At 37.2% G+C, this 17,529-nt stretch overlaps 1 protein-coding gene across 1 annotated transcript; it reads left to right on the forward strand.

Annotated features, from left to right (window-relative positions):
• Positions 1-2,137: 2,137 nt before the first annotated feature.
• On the forward strand, positions 2,138-16,310 carry MYCT1 (MYC target 1). Its single transcript, XM_007435211.4, has 2 exons — positions 2,138-2,341; positions 13,080-16,310. Exons 1-2 carry the CDS (start codon positions 2,278-2,280, stop codon positions 13,607-13,609), a joined length of 594 nt encoding a protein of 197 aa, XP_007435273.1. The 5' UTR covers positions 2,138-2,277; the 3' UTR covers positions 13,610-16,310.
• Positions 16,311-17,529: the final 1,219 nt, after the last annotated feature.

A 17,529-nucleotide genomic window follows, 5' to 3' on the forward strand; every position in this document is an offset into this window, starting at 1 on the left:
AACTACTAGCTGAACTGCAGTTCAGTAGTTTCAGACTACAGAATGACTTTAAAATAAAGCCAGCGATTTCTTCCTGGCCGGCCAGCTGGTCAGATGATGGGCCAGCTCTGTGAGTCACTGAAACGATGGCCAAGAATCACATGCAGCCTGTGTTTCCTGGGTGGCCCTAACATCTGACAGCTTTTCCTTGCCTGCAAAAAGGCAAGTTCACTTTAGTTCAAGACAATATGAAAAAACAGGATTAAACATTCTTTACAAGGACCACTTAAGTATTTTTATCCTTTTAATCTAATAACCAAGGAAACTCACCCAGAAAGCTCCAGTTATCTAAAATATAAAAATCAGAAAAATGTAAAAATGTAATCCAGTAAAACCAATAATTACATTAATAAATGCAACAGTAAAATAACACACACACACACCATCATCCCTATCAAAGATGGGCATTTAAAATAACAGTGAAATATAAAAATGTACTTCAGAATGGTATTAAGGCTTTTCTATCCATGTACCTAGAAATTCATGGTGCAGCTATGGTAGTAAGCCAGAAGATGCCACTGTTGGTACAACTTCCTTCATACCTCCTCTCAACAGAGTTAGAAAGGGAAATATGATAATGACATAACTGATGTGAAACGTTAGGTTCATACACGCATATACATACCAATATGTTTGGTTGTTCTGATTTGTTTCCAGATATGATGTCCACACTGAGCAATATCCATTTGATGCTGGTCCCTCTCTAAACTATTTGTTTCAGTTGCCTCACTTGTTTTATCTAAAAAAATTGAACATTCATAATGTAACCAGTTGGAGCAATTTGTAATTGAGAAAGAGACAATGAATGTAAAGGAAAATCCATATGGTTATTAGCAAAGATAATATAGAAGTCTCCATAAATATGTGCCATGCTTCATGGAAGGAGCTAGAAAAGTGATTGAGAAGCCAGTTGAGATACACTCTACCATTTGTTTTTTTTTATTATTAAAGGAAAGAGAGGAAGTGAGATAGGCTACTTTTGATCTTTTTGGGTTGGTCTGCAAACCAGACCTGCCTTTCTCAATTTGGGGGGGGGGGTGTTTAAAAGAAGCAAAAATGAAAACTGATTGTTGGTATTAGAAAATATGAACTTACCCAGCTTGGTTTTTTCCCCATATAGAGAAAGGAAGAGGAGAAGCATGAGTTCTGATCCTGAAGAAAGACCTACATTAGTATTTTCAAGCTTTCACATCCATTACTTACACATTTGCACAAATAGTCTTCAATTCACCTGTTCAGTAAATAAGTATGGAACAAAAATAAATAATAAGTAATCGGACAATGTTTAGCTAAAATGTGAGTATTTCCAATAGGTTTTAGAGTTTCTTAGTCTTGTGCCTATACTTCTTTCCTGCAAAGTATGCTTTCTGATGTTTGAACTTTTATTATTTATTTTTAATTATGGTTCTAAATGTAATTGCATTTAAAAATTGCATTTTTAGTGCTTGGTGAGCCTTTTTTAGTGTCAGATGTTGATGAAAAAGTGAGGTAAATAACTGCATTTCTAAACAATGTACATGGAATTTCTTCTGTGTTTATTTTTAATTAAAATATTGTGTATGTTGGAATATTTTGAAGCTGATCTCAACCCTCCCGAGGGGGCTTATATAATTAATATCACAAATAAAACACACAAGCACCAGCAGTTAAATTATCCTGTTACAGCAATTAGAAAAACAAAACAAAACAGTAAGAGTTATCTTATTAGGGGCACAATCCAAAATACAAGAGAAGCAAAATGCAATCAGAAATAAGATAAGCACAACACCATATAAAGTTTTAAAATGGCTCCATCATCATTGTTCAATGAAGAAAATAGTAAGTCCCATGAGTCTTCTAGCACGTTTCGGAATGCAGGACGAAGCTCTCCATTTATAGAAATATTCTGGAGAAGTAATGGAAACCTTTCTCCTTCTCTTAGAGATGAGCTGGATCCAACAACAAGCTGAGCCCAAGAGACTGAGATACTGTTCATACTTAACACACTGACCAGCCAAGGAAATGACGAGAAGGAAATTGTTCCCTGTCTCAGGAAACATGTGCTAATGCAAGATAAGGGAAACAGTTGCTAATTTGAGTATAAAAGCAGGAAATCTGATACACTGATTTCCTTTCCTGCAAACAGAACAAGTTTAAGGAATATGTAACGGTATTTTTGTTTTCCCAAATCAAATTTCTAATATACTACCCAATATTTTATTCTGGATACAACACTTCTTAAAATTACTTTCTTTGTCCATGTTGAATGCTATGGATGCCAACAGCACAAGTTCTGAGAACTTCTGGCCACCCCATTTCTGGAGTAAGTATTCTAGAGGACTTGTTTCTTATACAAACAATGTGAATGAACATATTTTCTATATCATATTCTCTCTAAATTGTCTCTGCTGTACAGTTACATTGCATCTAGCATAGATAGTATATTCAGTATAGATCAGAATATTTTATGATAAACAAAGCATTTGCAAAGTAGAAAAATAAATATTTTAACATTGCTATCCCACTTTTTAACCAAGTTTCATTAGATTGTGCAAAGTTGGAAGAATAGTAATAATAATCATAATAATTTGAACTGAGCCAGATGTTGGTAAATTATCAGCCTATTATTAAGTTCAATTTGTTTTTAGATATAAATCTGTCACTAACCTTCAAGGGATATTTCATGCTGATAGTGAAAAGGACAGGATTGCTACTTTTCCTGTTTATTTGGATCTACAGAGGTGAATCCAGTAGAGAAATAGGCTAGTTTTTTGCCCACAAACTAAGTGCATAAGATAGAAACTATGAAAATAATACTCTTAATTGCATTTTTGTTTTTCAAGGCTGGGATAATTTGTGATATTCTTAGGCTTTATTACATCCTCATTACTCTTCTCTGCCTTAATCCAACCAGCGTGGAGCCTCCATTTTGTTTTCCAAGCTATAAGAAGTTTGTTTTTTTTTTTTTTAGAAAGTACAGCCACATTTCTATGTTACTGGGCCCACTTGTTGATTTATTCCAGCTGATTCATTATTCTTATACTAAGTTTTCTGCCTCTTGTGTTGGGCAAAGGCCAGACAGAAACAGGCAAAGAAGTTGTGGGTTGGTGATCAAGGAACCATACTGCCCTGTTTTTACCAGCCATGGGAACCTCTAAAGAGATGAATTTTTAGGTAAGAAGCTAGATGTATAAAGAAGCATGGTCAGTGGTACCATTTTACTATAAACGATATTAATTAATGGTCCTAAAGCACCTTTATTTTGGGCTCTTATTTGTGATTTTTCTCAATTTTCTGATGTCCCTCCCTTGGCCCAGCCTTTCTCCCTTCTTAAACTCCTCAGATTAATCTTCATTCTGAAAGAACACTGGGCTGCAGAGAGTTCAAATAATTTACTTCATTGAATATGGGGCTTATTATAGCATTGTTTGAAAATCTGTGTCGCAAATGAATAAGAGCTATTTTGAGATGATAGCTGTGAATAGCAGCTATAATGCCTTCTTTGAAAGCTTTTCCATACATCAAGGTAGTCGGAAAGTAGTCAAAGAGACGGAAGACCAGAAATTCCACTTAGCATAATATTTGTCATACAAAACTGCATCAGGCATTTGAAGGGAGTTAAAAATTCATAGGTGTTGGACAGGACATTTAGATCATTGAGCCCAACCCCTGTTCATTCATCCAGACGAATGTGTTGTAACCTTGCTTGAACATGCTCAGCGAGGGAAAAGATATCATCTCTCTGGCTCATTAATTCCACTCCTCCTAATTTTAAAAAGTTATGTCTAACATTCAGTCTTCTGCCTTCTTATAACTTAACTCCATTATTGCATGTCCTGAACCCTTGAATATTAGAGAACATAGAGGTGTGCAGTATTCTGATCTGAAGCAGATAAAGGCTCTGACTTCTTGAATGGGGTGCCACAAGGCTCTGTCCTGGGCCCAGTGCTGTTCAAAGTTTTTATAAATGATATGGACAAAGGAGTTGAGAGAATGCTTACCAAATCTGCAGATGATACAAAGCTAGGAGGAGCGGTTAATACTTGGGAAGAGGGAAGAAATTCAAAAAGACTTAGGCTAGAACAGGAAACAAACAGAATGACATTTAACAGGGAGAAATGTAAAATCAGGCATCTAGGTAAGAAAAACAAAAGAAACATGTACAGAATGGGGAAAATCTGGCTCAAGAGCAGCACATGTGAGAAGGACTTGGGGAGGGTACTAGTGGATCACAAGCTCAACATGTCCCAGCCATGTAATGTGGCTGCAAAGAAGGCCAGCAACATCTTGAAGAGCATCAAGAGGACCAAAGAGTCCCGATTATGGGGGTTAATTATCCTGCTGTACCCTGGCATGGTCATGTCTCACTTAGAGTGTTGCATTCAGTTCTGCACATCCCAGTTTAAAAAAAAATTGAAAAACTGGAGCAAGTCCAGAGAAGGACTACCAAGATAGTGAAAGGACTGGAAACCAAGTCCTAAGAGAAATGATGAAAAGACCTAGGTATGTTTAGCGTGCAGAAGATAAGGTGGAAAGGGGACATGATAGCTGTCTTCAAATATATGAAGGGTTGTCACATTGTAGAGGATTCTGACTTATTCTCACTTGCTCCAAAGGGTAAGATTAGAACAAATGGGATGAAACTTCATGGATGTAGATACAGATTAGACGTTAGGAAGAATTTCTTGATAGTGAGAGCTGTCAATCAGTGGGATAAGTTACTGCATGGTTTCTTTCCCTTCACTGGAGGTTTTCAAACAGAGGCTGGATAGTCATCTACTGGGGAAGGTGTAGAGAATCCTGCGGTGTGCAGGGGGTTGGACGTGATGTCCTCTTAGGTCCTTCTAACTCTATGATTCTATGAGCATCTTCCCTATACGCTGCACCTTGAAAGACCTATACTTTTTCCTGGGCTATTCTTATAAAGGACCTTCATATTTCCTATTTTCTTGACCCTGCGTGACAACTATGCAAGCTCAGGAAAAGGTGTAGCTTCCTTATGAACCAGCCAACAGGTACATGGAGGGCCCTGCACTACATCTGAAACATGGTTCGTCACTTCAGGTCTGAATGTTGCACATCTGTAGAGAACAGCTGTTGAGTTTTGTTCTATATGACCTCCTTTTAGGCGTTTGAAGAGTGCTATCATATCTCAAATTCAGTCTTCTCTTCTGAAAGATCCCAGTTTCTTCAATTTTCATAAGATCTAATCTCCTGAATATCCTTCTCAACTTTTCTCAACCTCATCTGGTTTGTCTGAATCTTTCAGAAGGACACAGTACTGGAGATGGGGTCTGACTGCCCCAGAATAAAATGGAACTTTTATATTTTCCAAGATCTGGAAACTATACTTCTGTAGATGCAGACTAAAATTGTATTTGCTGACTCATATTCAGTTAGCACAAGCCATGATTCCAAGATCTATTACCAATCCTTGCATCATCATCCATTATGCCTGTACATTTGATTTCTGTCTTCTTCGTGAACATTCAATTCTTTTCACTTCATTTCTGTGAGTTGTCAGGATCATTTTAATTTTATTTCCATGTTCTAAAATACCAATATTGCATTCCATGTGGTGTCATCAAGTAATTTGGTAAGCACTCTTTGACCTCTTCATCCCAGTCACAAAAAAGCTCCATAGAGCAGTTTTGTTCAACCCAGTGTGTCTGACAGAAATGAAAATAAATCTTATTTCTAACTGTGAGGGGAAAACCTTGCCTATTTCTTCAACATAGTTTGTACTACCACTATATTCCTCCTCCACAGGCCATTTCTTTAAAAAAAGGGGGGGGAGGGGGGAAATGTTTAAAACATCTGTTGAATTTTATGCCTCAAAGGCATAAATTAAATGCAAGTGGCATTGAAGAACATGAGGAGAACCTTTATTCAAATTCACAGTAGAATTTCACTGAAAGCACTCTACTGAAGTTTTCTATTGAGTAATTTAGCTATTCAAATGAAATTCAAAGCACATGCATGTACACAAGAGGATGGGAGAGGTTTTTTTTCTCCTTGTCACAATTCAGTCAAGTATGCCAGCTTTGTGTGTACAGGTTTCTGTGTCTTAAAAACTGCATGTCAGACAGCAATTCAGCAAAAGGAAAAAAAGTATATTTCCTCACTGAATCTGCTTGCTAATTTCACCTGGTGATTGTCTACTTGGTATGAGTCTGATAAAGAAATAAGACTTCTGCAACATATATTGGGTCACTGATGAGTTCCATAACTTTCTGCTGCTCCCATTCAGTTTATAAGAGGCCACAGATATTCATGGCAAACACTCATAGAACTGAACTTTAGGTAGCAGGAACTACCAAAACTGAAAGGGCTCTAGGGCCATGCCTACAGAAGATAGAAGGAGGAAGTATTACATCTAGTCCTTCTGTGCAGATGCAAGAGGCATTTTATGGAGGCTGGTCATGAAGGAGAGGGAAACAATGAGATTTCTCCCTGTCCCCTTTAGTTCTACCCTGCTATGTCAGGATAGATGTCCAGAAGACAGGGGATTCAGAAATGGGTTAGGGAGGAGATAGTTTTGCATATGCTGAATTTCAAATTGCTATATTATTCTGTCTAGACCCTTCACACACTCCAGATTCAGAGCAGGCATGACTAATTCATCCCTGCTCCTGCATACCCATAACTGTCAATGGGAGGGGAGAAAGCATGAATTCAAAGTCTTACTGAACTGTTCCCAGCACCTTTTGGCCTGGTTGCCAGAAGTTAAGAGGTGCTTAACAGGAAGGAAGGAAGCCACAATTATAATACTGATTGATTGACTGATTGATTGACCTACTGTATTTTTATACTGCCAGATTCCAAAGATGACTCCCAACAGTTTACATCATAAAAAATGATAAAAGTATAACATCATATACATAATCAGTGCAAAAATACCATCATGCACTGAGCCCACTGGTGGCCATTCGTTCTCCAAATGTTGCTGCCTAATGACTTGGGCTATCTGACAGCTGTTGCTATGATGCTGAATACCGCCTATTTTATTGTTAAAAAAATCAAAGTTTTTCAGTTCAAATACTTCAGACCCAATGTCTGTTCTAAGAATATTAGCAGCTTCCATCCTATGTTTCATCTGTCAATTTATGTTTATCAGTTCCTGTGAACACCAAATGAGCATGCCAGGCCTGCTTCTTTTATAGCCAGTTGGCAATCTAATTGCTTTGGGGCTTCTGATGCAATTAAATCTCCAGTGATGTTGCAGCAGAAGTAATGAATATAGAACAAGAGAGTGAAATTTGGGGATGGGGAGTGGGGGGAGAGAGTCTGCATCATTTCAGTTTATTTCCCTTTTAAGTAAAGGTAGGAGTTGTTTCCCATTTTCTCACAAATTGTTCTTCTATTTAAGGGTGGAGTTGCGTCTCTTTGTAAGGATCCTGGAGAGTTACTGTTAGATACTGTGTTTACTGAATGAACCAAACTTTTTGGGTTGACTCAACACACAAACCATAATCTGAACACAGCAAGCTGAATTAAAATGTGGCCGGTTAGTTTGTGGTTCAGTGTGTTGCGCAAACCTAGCCAGCACCAAGAGTAGTGGGCAAAACTGAGAGATAATCTTTTTTTTTCTTTTTACAAATATACTTGTTTTATTGTATTATTATAAAACACAAGTAGTCCATTATATTATTTGGTACACTGGTATTTATACAGGGCTGACTGGAGATTATTAACACTCTAATGTTTAGATAGCTGAAACCTTTAAAGATAGTGGAAAAGAAGAAGTTTATATCAATATTAACTATGATTTCTAAAACGTTAATTTTGATAAACATACAGTTTTTTAAATTTTACATCTAAAGCTTTAGACTGAGAGGGAATCTGACCTGGGCTAATGGCAGTTAACATCAAACTGAACATTGAGCCCTCCAAGCTCTGCCAGTTGCAGCAGTTACCTAACATGACTGCGCCTGAAGAAATAGGAACCAGATTGCAAATTTAAATGGAAAGAATTATGTTAAATCAGGAGTTAAGAACCTTTTCAGGGTTAAGGGCACTACTGCACAATATCTTCTCTTGGTTCTTCTTCTCCTCCTCAAATTTCAGTGCAATCATGTGAGATTTGGGCAATGTTATCCATGGCTAAAATCTGATGCTATTCTCATGTGAAATTGCTGAAATGTTTCAAAATACATTGTAAAATTTTGAGTATTTTAATTTTAGTTTTTAGGTCAGAGATGGCTCTGAGAGGTCTGGCAAAGAACCAGTCCTGAATCACCAGCTCTTCTGTTACGTGATTAATATTCTTTTTCATTATCAACCCATCATTTAAAACAAACACTTCCACAAATCACATGCGTTGGTGCTGAAATCAGCATATTATAAATGAACTGGAAATACCCTTTCACACATAATAAGAAAAAAGTCAGAGTTTATTTTACAACTCCAATTTTTAAAATGCATGTCTTTTTACCATGTGTAAAGTGGTGGGGTCTGAAAAAAAGCTGTTGATCAGATTTCTAATGTATTTTCCAAATGTTTTAGCAGGATATTTTGCAGACTGCACTGCTGTTGAATTTCCTTGTTATTAAGGGATACCTGAAGCAGGCTGGCTCCAGAGTAAGCTTCATGCTTGCCAACTTTTGCAAAACCTCTCTTAATTGGTGGCTGCTCAACAACAGCAGGAAACTGCAACTTCCATCTAATTTAATTTTGTATATAACTGAAAATAATAAATCAAGATCCTTTGAATACAGACACCATTTTCTAGGAGAGGAACATAGGTCTTGATGATGTTACTGTAATTTTTCTAGTAGACTTCTGGAATTATTACTATTATTATTATTATTATAGCTATATTGTAGATGATCTATTATTGTCTATGGGGGGAAAAAGAAAGATAAAATTACACGTAGCTTAAATATTTTAGTGCTTACACACATTAGATACATTTTACCTAGATTGATACACTTACTATATTACTTTATTATAGATTTTCTAATGATTCTTGTTAAATAATGCAAAAGGAAATGCCTTCTTTTGAATATCAACTGAAATTCAAAGAAAATGTCTTTCCATGCCTGACCATTTCAGTAAAAAGCCCTTCAAGACCTAACACAAAATTACAATAACTGGATAGTATAAAGACTCAGCCTACTCTTAATGTTGTGTAAAGATGAGTTGTTCCCAGGTGCAGTTTGGCTTCTTGAAAGTACAACAGCTATGTACTAGGACTGCAACAATCAGATTGATCACAGATCCCACCAATAGTAGGAAAGAGTTAACCATTTTCCTCTGGATGGCCACCTAATGGCCATCCAGCTTTTGACAGCTAAGATATGGAACCCTACTTCTACCCGACTATAGTGCTAAAGTTGCCAACCCAAAGTGATCAGTCCTGCTTCTCTAGCATTGACAGTATATTGCTACTCAGGATGCTTTCAAATGAGTCTTAGTAGACTTACCAGATCTGGGGAGTCCTTGGGGTTCTCTGAGCTTGGTTGTTTTCTTGAAAACGTTTCGTTACCTGGCTAGGTAACATCTAGCACTGAAGGACTTCACAGTTCAATCCTGAGCTACACGTATTCGCTTCTATTGTTACTAGATCTGGGCTACAAATGTCTAAATAACCATTAGATGGCAGTAAAAAGAAACAGAAAATTCTGTCCCTGCTTTCATGAAATGGTCATCTGGATTTGTGCAGTGCAAATATGGTAGTCCTAACCATTTAAATGGTGTAATTATCTTGTATCATTAGTAAAATTCCATGAGGTAATGAAATGTTCTCATCTTCCATTTGTAACCTTTATGTCAGTGTTCCTCAACCTTGGCCGCTTTAAGCTGTGTGGACTTCAACTCCCAATAATTCCCCCATGCTGGCTGGGGAATTCTGGGAGTTGAAGTCCACACAGCTTAAAGCGGCTAAGGTTGAGGAACACTGCTTTATGTGTTTTTTCTGTCACTTCTGTCTTGCAGGAAAATAAAACAGTTGTACTGTACAGTGATATTAGACTGGAAGTGCTAGGAAGGATTACAAAGAAAACATATCCATTGAATTGTTGTCTAAGATATAAGAATATTCAGAATCTTCTGAATTCTGTTAGAAGGTTAGGGGAATAAATTTCTTTCTAATGGATATTTGTACTGTTTCATACACTTGTACCTGATTGCTCCATTCAAGCAAATTTCCAGTAGAGGGCAATGTTGCCACAATCATGTTACAGAGAAATGGTAGGTTCATTGAACACTGGAGAGCAAAATTATCAAAGTATCTTATGGCACATGTATGTTTAATTTAAACAGTTTTGCTGTAATAGATTAGCACAACTAATCTCTGAAAAGTGATGAGTGAAATTCCACCCATGAGAAGCTTTGCCAGCCAAAGCCAAAATTTTTATTTCCCCTTTAAATTCCTGGGTCAAAACTAGTAAACTATCATCAGTGGACTTATCATTACAAATGTTCCCTATGCTTTAAATGCACACTAAATGTACTGAGTTCTAAACTGTTGTTGCAAATCAGAGTGGATTATACTAGGTTGGTTGGATCAATGGTTTGGTGATATACACAAATAGTGTGTTTAGTGAGCTCAATAAGGAGCTCATTAAGCTTAATTTCCATTGTAGCCATTCTGTTCCAGCAGAACAGCTTTAAATTTCAAAACTTCACACTTTTAAAATAGCACTATTTATTATAGTTTTCCTAAAAGTTGATAACTGCAGTGCATTATACATAAGGCTACCCTTGAAGAAAGTTTTAAAAATGTAGTACCAAATATTGAGGCAACATTATTGACTAGAAGTGGGTAATAGTAATAGGAACACCTCACACAATGGTTCTTTATGATCTTCATTAGTTCCCTGTTCATTTCCAGTCACAATTCAAGATCCTGATATTAGCTATGAAAGCTCTCCGTGGCTTCAGATCACAGTAGCTGAAAGAACACCACTTCTCATATGATCCTTCCTATCCTTGAAGACCTTTGGAGGGCTGTTCTGGTGCTCCCATGTTATGCTTATGGGTGATGAGTGCCTATAGGAAGCAAATGTTTTCAGTGGCAGGCCCTGGACTTTGTAATGGTATCCTCATCTGGTGTGGCCTTCATTGTTTCTTCAGCCCCCGCAAAGACATTTTAAAGATATCAACTTTTTTTAATAATGTGCTAATGCTGCTGATATTTTTAACTTTTTATTGCTGTTTTTTTTCTTTCTGCTATTGCTGTTTTAGCAAATATTTTAGGTTCTACATTTTATACAATGTTTTAATGTATATATTTTTAAATATCCCAATAGGCTGTATTATTTTATCTTATTTTATTTGATATGGTTCTTAGACTAATCAAAAAGAATAAACTAAACTACTTTTATCAGTTGTTTAACCTATAGTTCAAATTGTCTGGATGTTGTTACAAACTGCACTGATTTTTTTTTTTTGAATGAGAAATGGTATAGAAATATTTTAAATAATAAAATAAATAAAACAGAGGAGGGTTCTTTTATTTGAAAGCTTGCTAATTTAGCACTGAAGATGTTAACTAGCCAGGTAATGAGGCGTTTGCAAGAAAACAACCAAGCTCAGAGAACCCCAAGGACTCCATGATTTATCTGTGCTTTTCTCACATCTCAGTAAAACCTTTGAATATAGATGTAAAAATTTTATATTTCTCTTCAAGAGTACATATTTTCTCAGGTATCGGTATTTCCAAGGTTATTTTTTCCCTCTCTTTTCTGTATTAGGCTTACCATTATTTCTTATTTTGTCATTGCAATAAATAAAGAAAAAAATCAAAAATCTATCTAAATAAATACATCAACAAGCCATGAAGAATATAAATGACAAAGGACACTACCTGTCAGGCCTAGCCCAAGAACAACAAGGAAACAATCCAGCCAAGTTCAGTTCTTTATTGCTTACACAATACGGACAGAATCTTGCCATACTAAACCTGTACTATGCTAACCTAATAGATATACTCTGAGAGAATCTAGGGAGTGGCTATCTTAAGTCTCTTCTTCTTCCCACGCCCCTGCTCTGGACTGTGCTGCCTCTTGTCTTCCCCCCCTCCCTCCTGGAATGCGCTCCCTCCTTCCTGAGAACTTGGATCTCTACTGTATTCCATCAAACCACCTCCCCCTCCATAGATACATTCCATCACACTAGCTTTGCATATTTAATAGAATTAATCCAGTGTTTCAGGATACAAATGTAGCAAACATCTCTTTTTTTTCTTCTTTTTCTTCAATACGTTGTTTTACAAAATAAGGTTGGTGAATTATGGCCTGTACATATTTATGGAGTTTTTTCATGTTCATTTATTCTGTTAACTGACCAACAAACTTAGCAAAACTAATAATTCAAGAGTATAATGCCTCTTTGCCATCTTGCATCCTCTTCCCTTCTAGAGTATATTAAGTCTATAAATCTTTCCTAATCTGGAGCTGTCTAGGTCAGTGGTTCCAGACTCTTTCTTTTTATGTGACCACTACAAGATTATTGAAAGCTTTTAAAGAACTCCATATTACTCAGGGACCACAAGTCCAAGCAAGATGACACATGTTTTTCCCCTAAATGGCATTAACAATTCCCCCAATTGGATGATGATGATGATGATGATGATGATGATGATGATGATGATGATGATGATAGGTGGCTGAAATCATACAAGATTATTTCTTGAGAATTTGGTGTTTCCAGCTCAAAGCTTGGGAGACAGTTTTTAATATAGCCATTAAAAACAAAAACTATTTTGGTACCCAGTAGGGACCAATCCTCATGAATCACCAAAGCTTTTGGACCAGGCTGGAAACCATTGCTCTAGATGTATTGGGATTAATTCTCAGGATTCTCAGTTAGAATGGCTATTGGCCAGGGGAGTGGGTGGGGCAGGGCAGAGCAGAGCAGGAAGGAGATACGTGAACTTTTAGTCTCAACACATTTGGAGAGCAACAGGCTGGATGAATCTGGACTGTTTGTCTGAAAATCACTTCTGTATGAGAAGTGTACTGTAAGTACTATTGACCAGCTGCATGTTTTTAGCAAAAATGTCCTATTTTTTCATTAGATTTATTATTAACTCCCTCACAATTGTTTTTCCTTTTTAGATCAAATAATAATAGCATTTTCTGTTTCTATGGTCATTGGACTTGTCATTGGAAGCATAATCTGGGCTCTTTTGACTTGCCTGTCTAGTCGTAGAGCTAGTGCCCACATTTCCCAGTGGAGTACCTCATCATCTAGCCGACGTTCCAGAGCCGCTCATGGATGCACTGCCAGCAGGCCCGGGTTCTACCGCAACAGCAGCTGTGAGCGCCGAAGCAATCTCAGCTTAGCCAGTCTCACCTTCCAAAGGCAAGCGTCTTTAGACCAGGCTAATTCTTTCCCAAGAAAATCAAGTTTTCGGGCCTCTACATTTCACCCCTTTCTCCAATGCCCTCCACTTCCTGTGGAAACTGAGAGTCAGTTGATTACTCTGGTACCTACCAGCACCACCACCACACTTACTGGAACTTCCACCAACAGCTTCTCTCATCCAGATTTCAATTGGTCAAACAACAGTCTTCGTGTCTGCCATTCAACGCAAACTCCACCTCCTGCTTATGACTCTATCATAAAGGCTTTTCCAGACTCTTGACTTCGGTTCATAAAATGCTATATCAAGAATCTCAGTTCTATGATTTTCTGTGGGCTCTGAAGATACCTGTGAAGCTTACTATTGCAAAAAGGAACTACAGTCCTGGGCCAGGAATTCTATTGTGAAAACTGAGCAGACCATGTGGAATCTGGATGTTCCTCAGCTTTGAAGACCTTTCTCGCAATAGTAGCTATGTCTGCAATATTAATGTGTTTTTATAATTAACTTTGCTTAGTAAGCATTGTCTTTCATTTAGACAATGCAAAATTGCTTGTAGTACAGACACAAAGCATAGACACGTGGTAGATATCCTGCTATTAACTAGAAAGTGGTGGCATTTTCTCTTTTAAAAAAAAATTTTATTTTCAAAGCCTTTTCTCTGGAAATGTGTATTTCCAGTTTTATTTCTCGTATGGCTTGTATATCAGTTGCCAATATAGTATGAATGCAGAGTCCTCACTAATTTTTCAGCAGAAATCTAGGTTACTGCACGCATTACTTTTGCAAGACCAAGGGTTTTGATTTATGTATTTAGAAATAGCTACTTCAAACTACAACCAGATTAAAAGTAGCCCCTTCAGATTGGGCCTGGAGGTCATAGGTTGGGCAAATTGGTCAGCTTGGTTTTAATCAGTTTCTTATTTTCCCTATTGTGAATTCATAATATTTTCATATCACTTTACAAATATAGCAAAAAAAAGTCAGTGAAAATTAATATGACGTTTCATGCCCATTTATCCCAAGGTGCACATTTGCGTGCATTGTTCCTAGCCTTTTAAATGACAGGGTTAGCGACACCTAAGGCAGTCAAATAACCCATAAATTAATCCAGAGTGGCTTAATTTGGAGCTAAACTAACTTCCCCTAGTCAGCTATCCCTTCCCTTTTTTTGAAACAGAGATGTCATCCTAAAGTACCTTTGGAAAGGATGGCTTTTCTAGACACCATGGCTGTCATTTCTTGTTTATTTTTTTACTTCCTGTGGCAACATAGTGGTGGTGGTGGGAGTTCCAAGAAGACCTGACTTCTTGGTGGAAACTTGGAGAATTTGAAAATGTTTGCTCCCCAGTTGATTGGTCATTGGCAATTGTGGGCTGCCAGGGAAGGGGGGAAGCCTATTAACTTTCATGTCACTTCTGTGAAAAAGCTTCAAGGGATAAATGCTCCAGTCCTACTTGAGGACAAAAATTTATGCTGTTTGTTCTGGTTACATTCCACTTCTGTTATAAAAACAGCAAACTTTAAATATATTTCCCTTTAATTTCATTTAATCCTATGAATTGCCTTATCCCCCACTCCCCTACTTGAATCGATATTCCAATTGCTTGCAACTATAATTAGGCCACATCTTTTTACAAAATAATAATAACTTATGTGATAAGTATAGAACAGGATGTCTTTCCTATTGCTCTTGATGTTTCTCATCATCTTCTTGAAAGATTCAGGAGTGAGACAGTAACCAGAGCAAATTAGAGTGAATCTGTAATGGTATGTGGGAAAGACCTTGTGAGATGGGGGGAAGAGATGCTGCCTAGGGAATGGTCAGATAAGAGAGGGTATAGCCCTCAGGTGCATAGTGAGAAGAACAAGAAGCTCAGAAGGGACCCTCCTTAGCTTGTGAACAAGAGCTTTATTTCTCTGAGGACTTCCTGTATTACCAACGAAAATGAACCCTAGTGAATCTGTCTTTAACTTTTCTGCTGTTATCCATCATTTCAAGAGTTTATGTGCAGTTGAAGCAATTGAAGCAATAAAGGCAGAAGGCTTCTTCATGTATGCACTTGAACTTGAGGAGAACTTCAAACTGAATCAAGTTCTGAACCTGTAAGAGTTTGAAAGTAGACTGACTACAAACCCACCTGTTGCTTTCTCTGACTGCCCTGACTTTAGTTGGTGATCTGAAGGATCTGTACTTGCATTTGCTTGAATGAAAGCATCGTTCTTTGTGGCATTATACCCTATTTTATTAGAGATCCAAATCACATTGATAGATGTTTTCAAGGAAGCTTCTGTCATTCAGACCTCCAAGCTGAACATATGAGGTAGAGGAGAAACTACAGGTAGGCCATTTCTGTGACCTAGTCCTCGGTTTATTCATATCTGAGAAGGGCAGACTCACCTTCACATCCTAAACTGCTTTGCCTATTATTGAGAAACAGTAAGCAAGTAAGTTGATATTAGGGTGTTGCCATCAAATCACATACTTCCCACTGGTGTCAGTGTAATCTGATCTTGCAAAATGACAATGCTCCTTTTTATTGCTCGAGTCCTTCATGTGTTATAGCTATGAAAATGGGAGCTTTTATTGTCCACTGAGCTGAATGGTATCCCTGAGGAGAATGTTTAGTTTGCTTTTTTTGTTGATCATGGAGACAAATTTAAAATTACAGTCATTTTTTATCATTTTCTTCTGGGTAAGTTTACTGATTGTGTGTGACAGAGCTTACATAAGATATTATTCCACGTATAACCTTAATTTTCATAAGCAGCAAACCGGAAGACTTTTTTTTTTTCTTGCTATAATTCAGATCAAATGCTGACACAAATCTCCTCTTATATGTATATTCAAGTTAGGGAAGCTGAAGTATAAATTTATACATTTGTGAAATAATTGTCTATTGGTCTACATTTAAAACATTGTAGAATCTGTATTTCATGAGCATTGTGGAAATGATGCAATTTAAATAAAATTCTGACCCTTGATCTGTGTTATAGTTTTATTTAAAGAACTGTTGTACATTATATTTGAAAGGAGTTCATTTGGGTAGGGGTTGCATTTTGCTAGGTCCCAGACACTTAACAATCCTTTTCCCAGCAAGGCACTGATTCTATGGCTCTGATGTGCTGTTCTGTGGTGTCCTTTCTAGAGAACTGGAGGCAAGTAATTTCCCTAGTGATACTTTTTGGTGTCACTTCCAGTACATTTGTTTGAAAGCTCTTGATTTGTTATCTTTCTTGGTAGGAAGGTGCCAAAGTATATGAAGACTTCTGACTTGATCTGTATTCAGATCCTTCTCTGCTCCTAGCTCTCTATTCCTATTTTATTTATTTGGCTTATATGCTGCTCTGTTTCCAAAATGGAAGAAAAGTGATTTCCCCAATGGTACTTTCCCACTGTCCTTAAAAATCACACTGGACAGGGAATTAGGTTTCTCTGATATATTTATTTTGGGCAAACATAACTTGCAATTGTATCTCAACCTCAACATCATTCTGAAGATCGACTTTTTTTTCCTTTCACAAAGCACTTGAATTTTGGCATGTATCACTAGTACAGAAGCCCTATGGATGAGCTAACACAATTTCCAAGAAGAGATTGCAACGCAGAGCTGTTTGTTGTATAGGTAGAGTCAGTGTTATGCCAAGTGCTTCTGAAGAAAAGTCACATGCTTTCTGACACCCAGGAGGAGGAGGCTTTGGCTACTCTGCAGCATGGCATTTCTGAAAGTTTTACTGTACTTCTGACAAATTTACCTTGAATGCCCACTCCCAAAAATTCAGGGCAGCATCGTCCGTCTACTGCGTGGCCTCTTCCACACACACAAGTTCTGGAACCCTAGACAACTGAGGCTGTATGTCTGATGTGATCATATTTAATATAAAAGGAGAAGGCTGTTAATATTCTCAGTTAAAGGTTTTATATCTTCAAACTTTGCCAGTGCTTAAGAAGTGAGGATGGAGAGAAATGTTTTTACAATTAAAAGTGTTCATTCTTTGGTTAAATGCTTCCAGGTAGAAGAATGGGCTGTAGTTCTTCTTTAAACATAAGCATAAAATAGTCCTAGGTAGAAAAATCTATTTGATGTAGGAAAGCACATGCAGTGAATTAGAAATGCTCAGGCATAGATCATTTGTATTAACTAAAGATGTTCCACAAGTCAATAGACCAATCTTTTTGCACATTACTTAATTAATGGCAA

The sequence above is a fragment of the Python bivittatus genome, unplaced genomic scaffold (assembly GCF_059951505.1).
Source record: "Python bivittatus isolate LINGU-HERP-01145 unplaced genomic scaffold, Pbiv_v1 ctg000020_np1212, whole genome shotgun sequence".
In the NCBI taxonomy this organism is placed as follows: Eukaryota; Metazoa; Chordata; class Lepidosauria; order Squamata; family Pythonidae; genus Python; species Python bivittatus.

What these genes read in the sequence shown, in the direction of transcription:
- MYCT1 (XM_007435211.4), top strand. Translation starts at nt 2,278, where the DNA reads ATGTTGAATGCTATGGATGCCAACAGCACAAGTTCTGAGAACTTCTGG. An exon ending in CTGGCCACCCCATTTCTGGA is followed by an intron (nt 2,342 to 13,079) that starts GTAAGTATTCTA and finishes TTTCCTTTTTAG; the next exon opens with ATCAAATAATAATAGCATTT.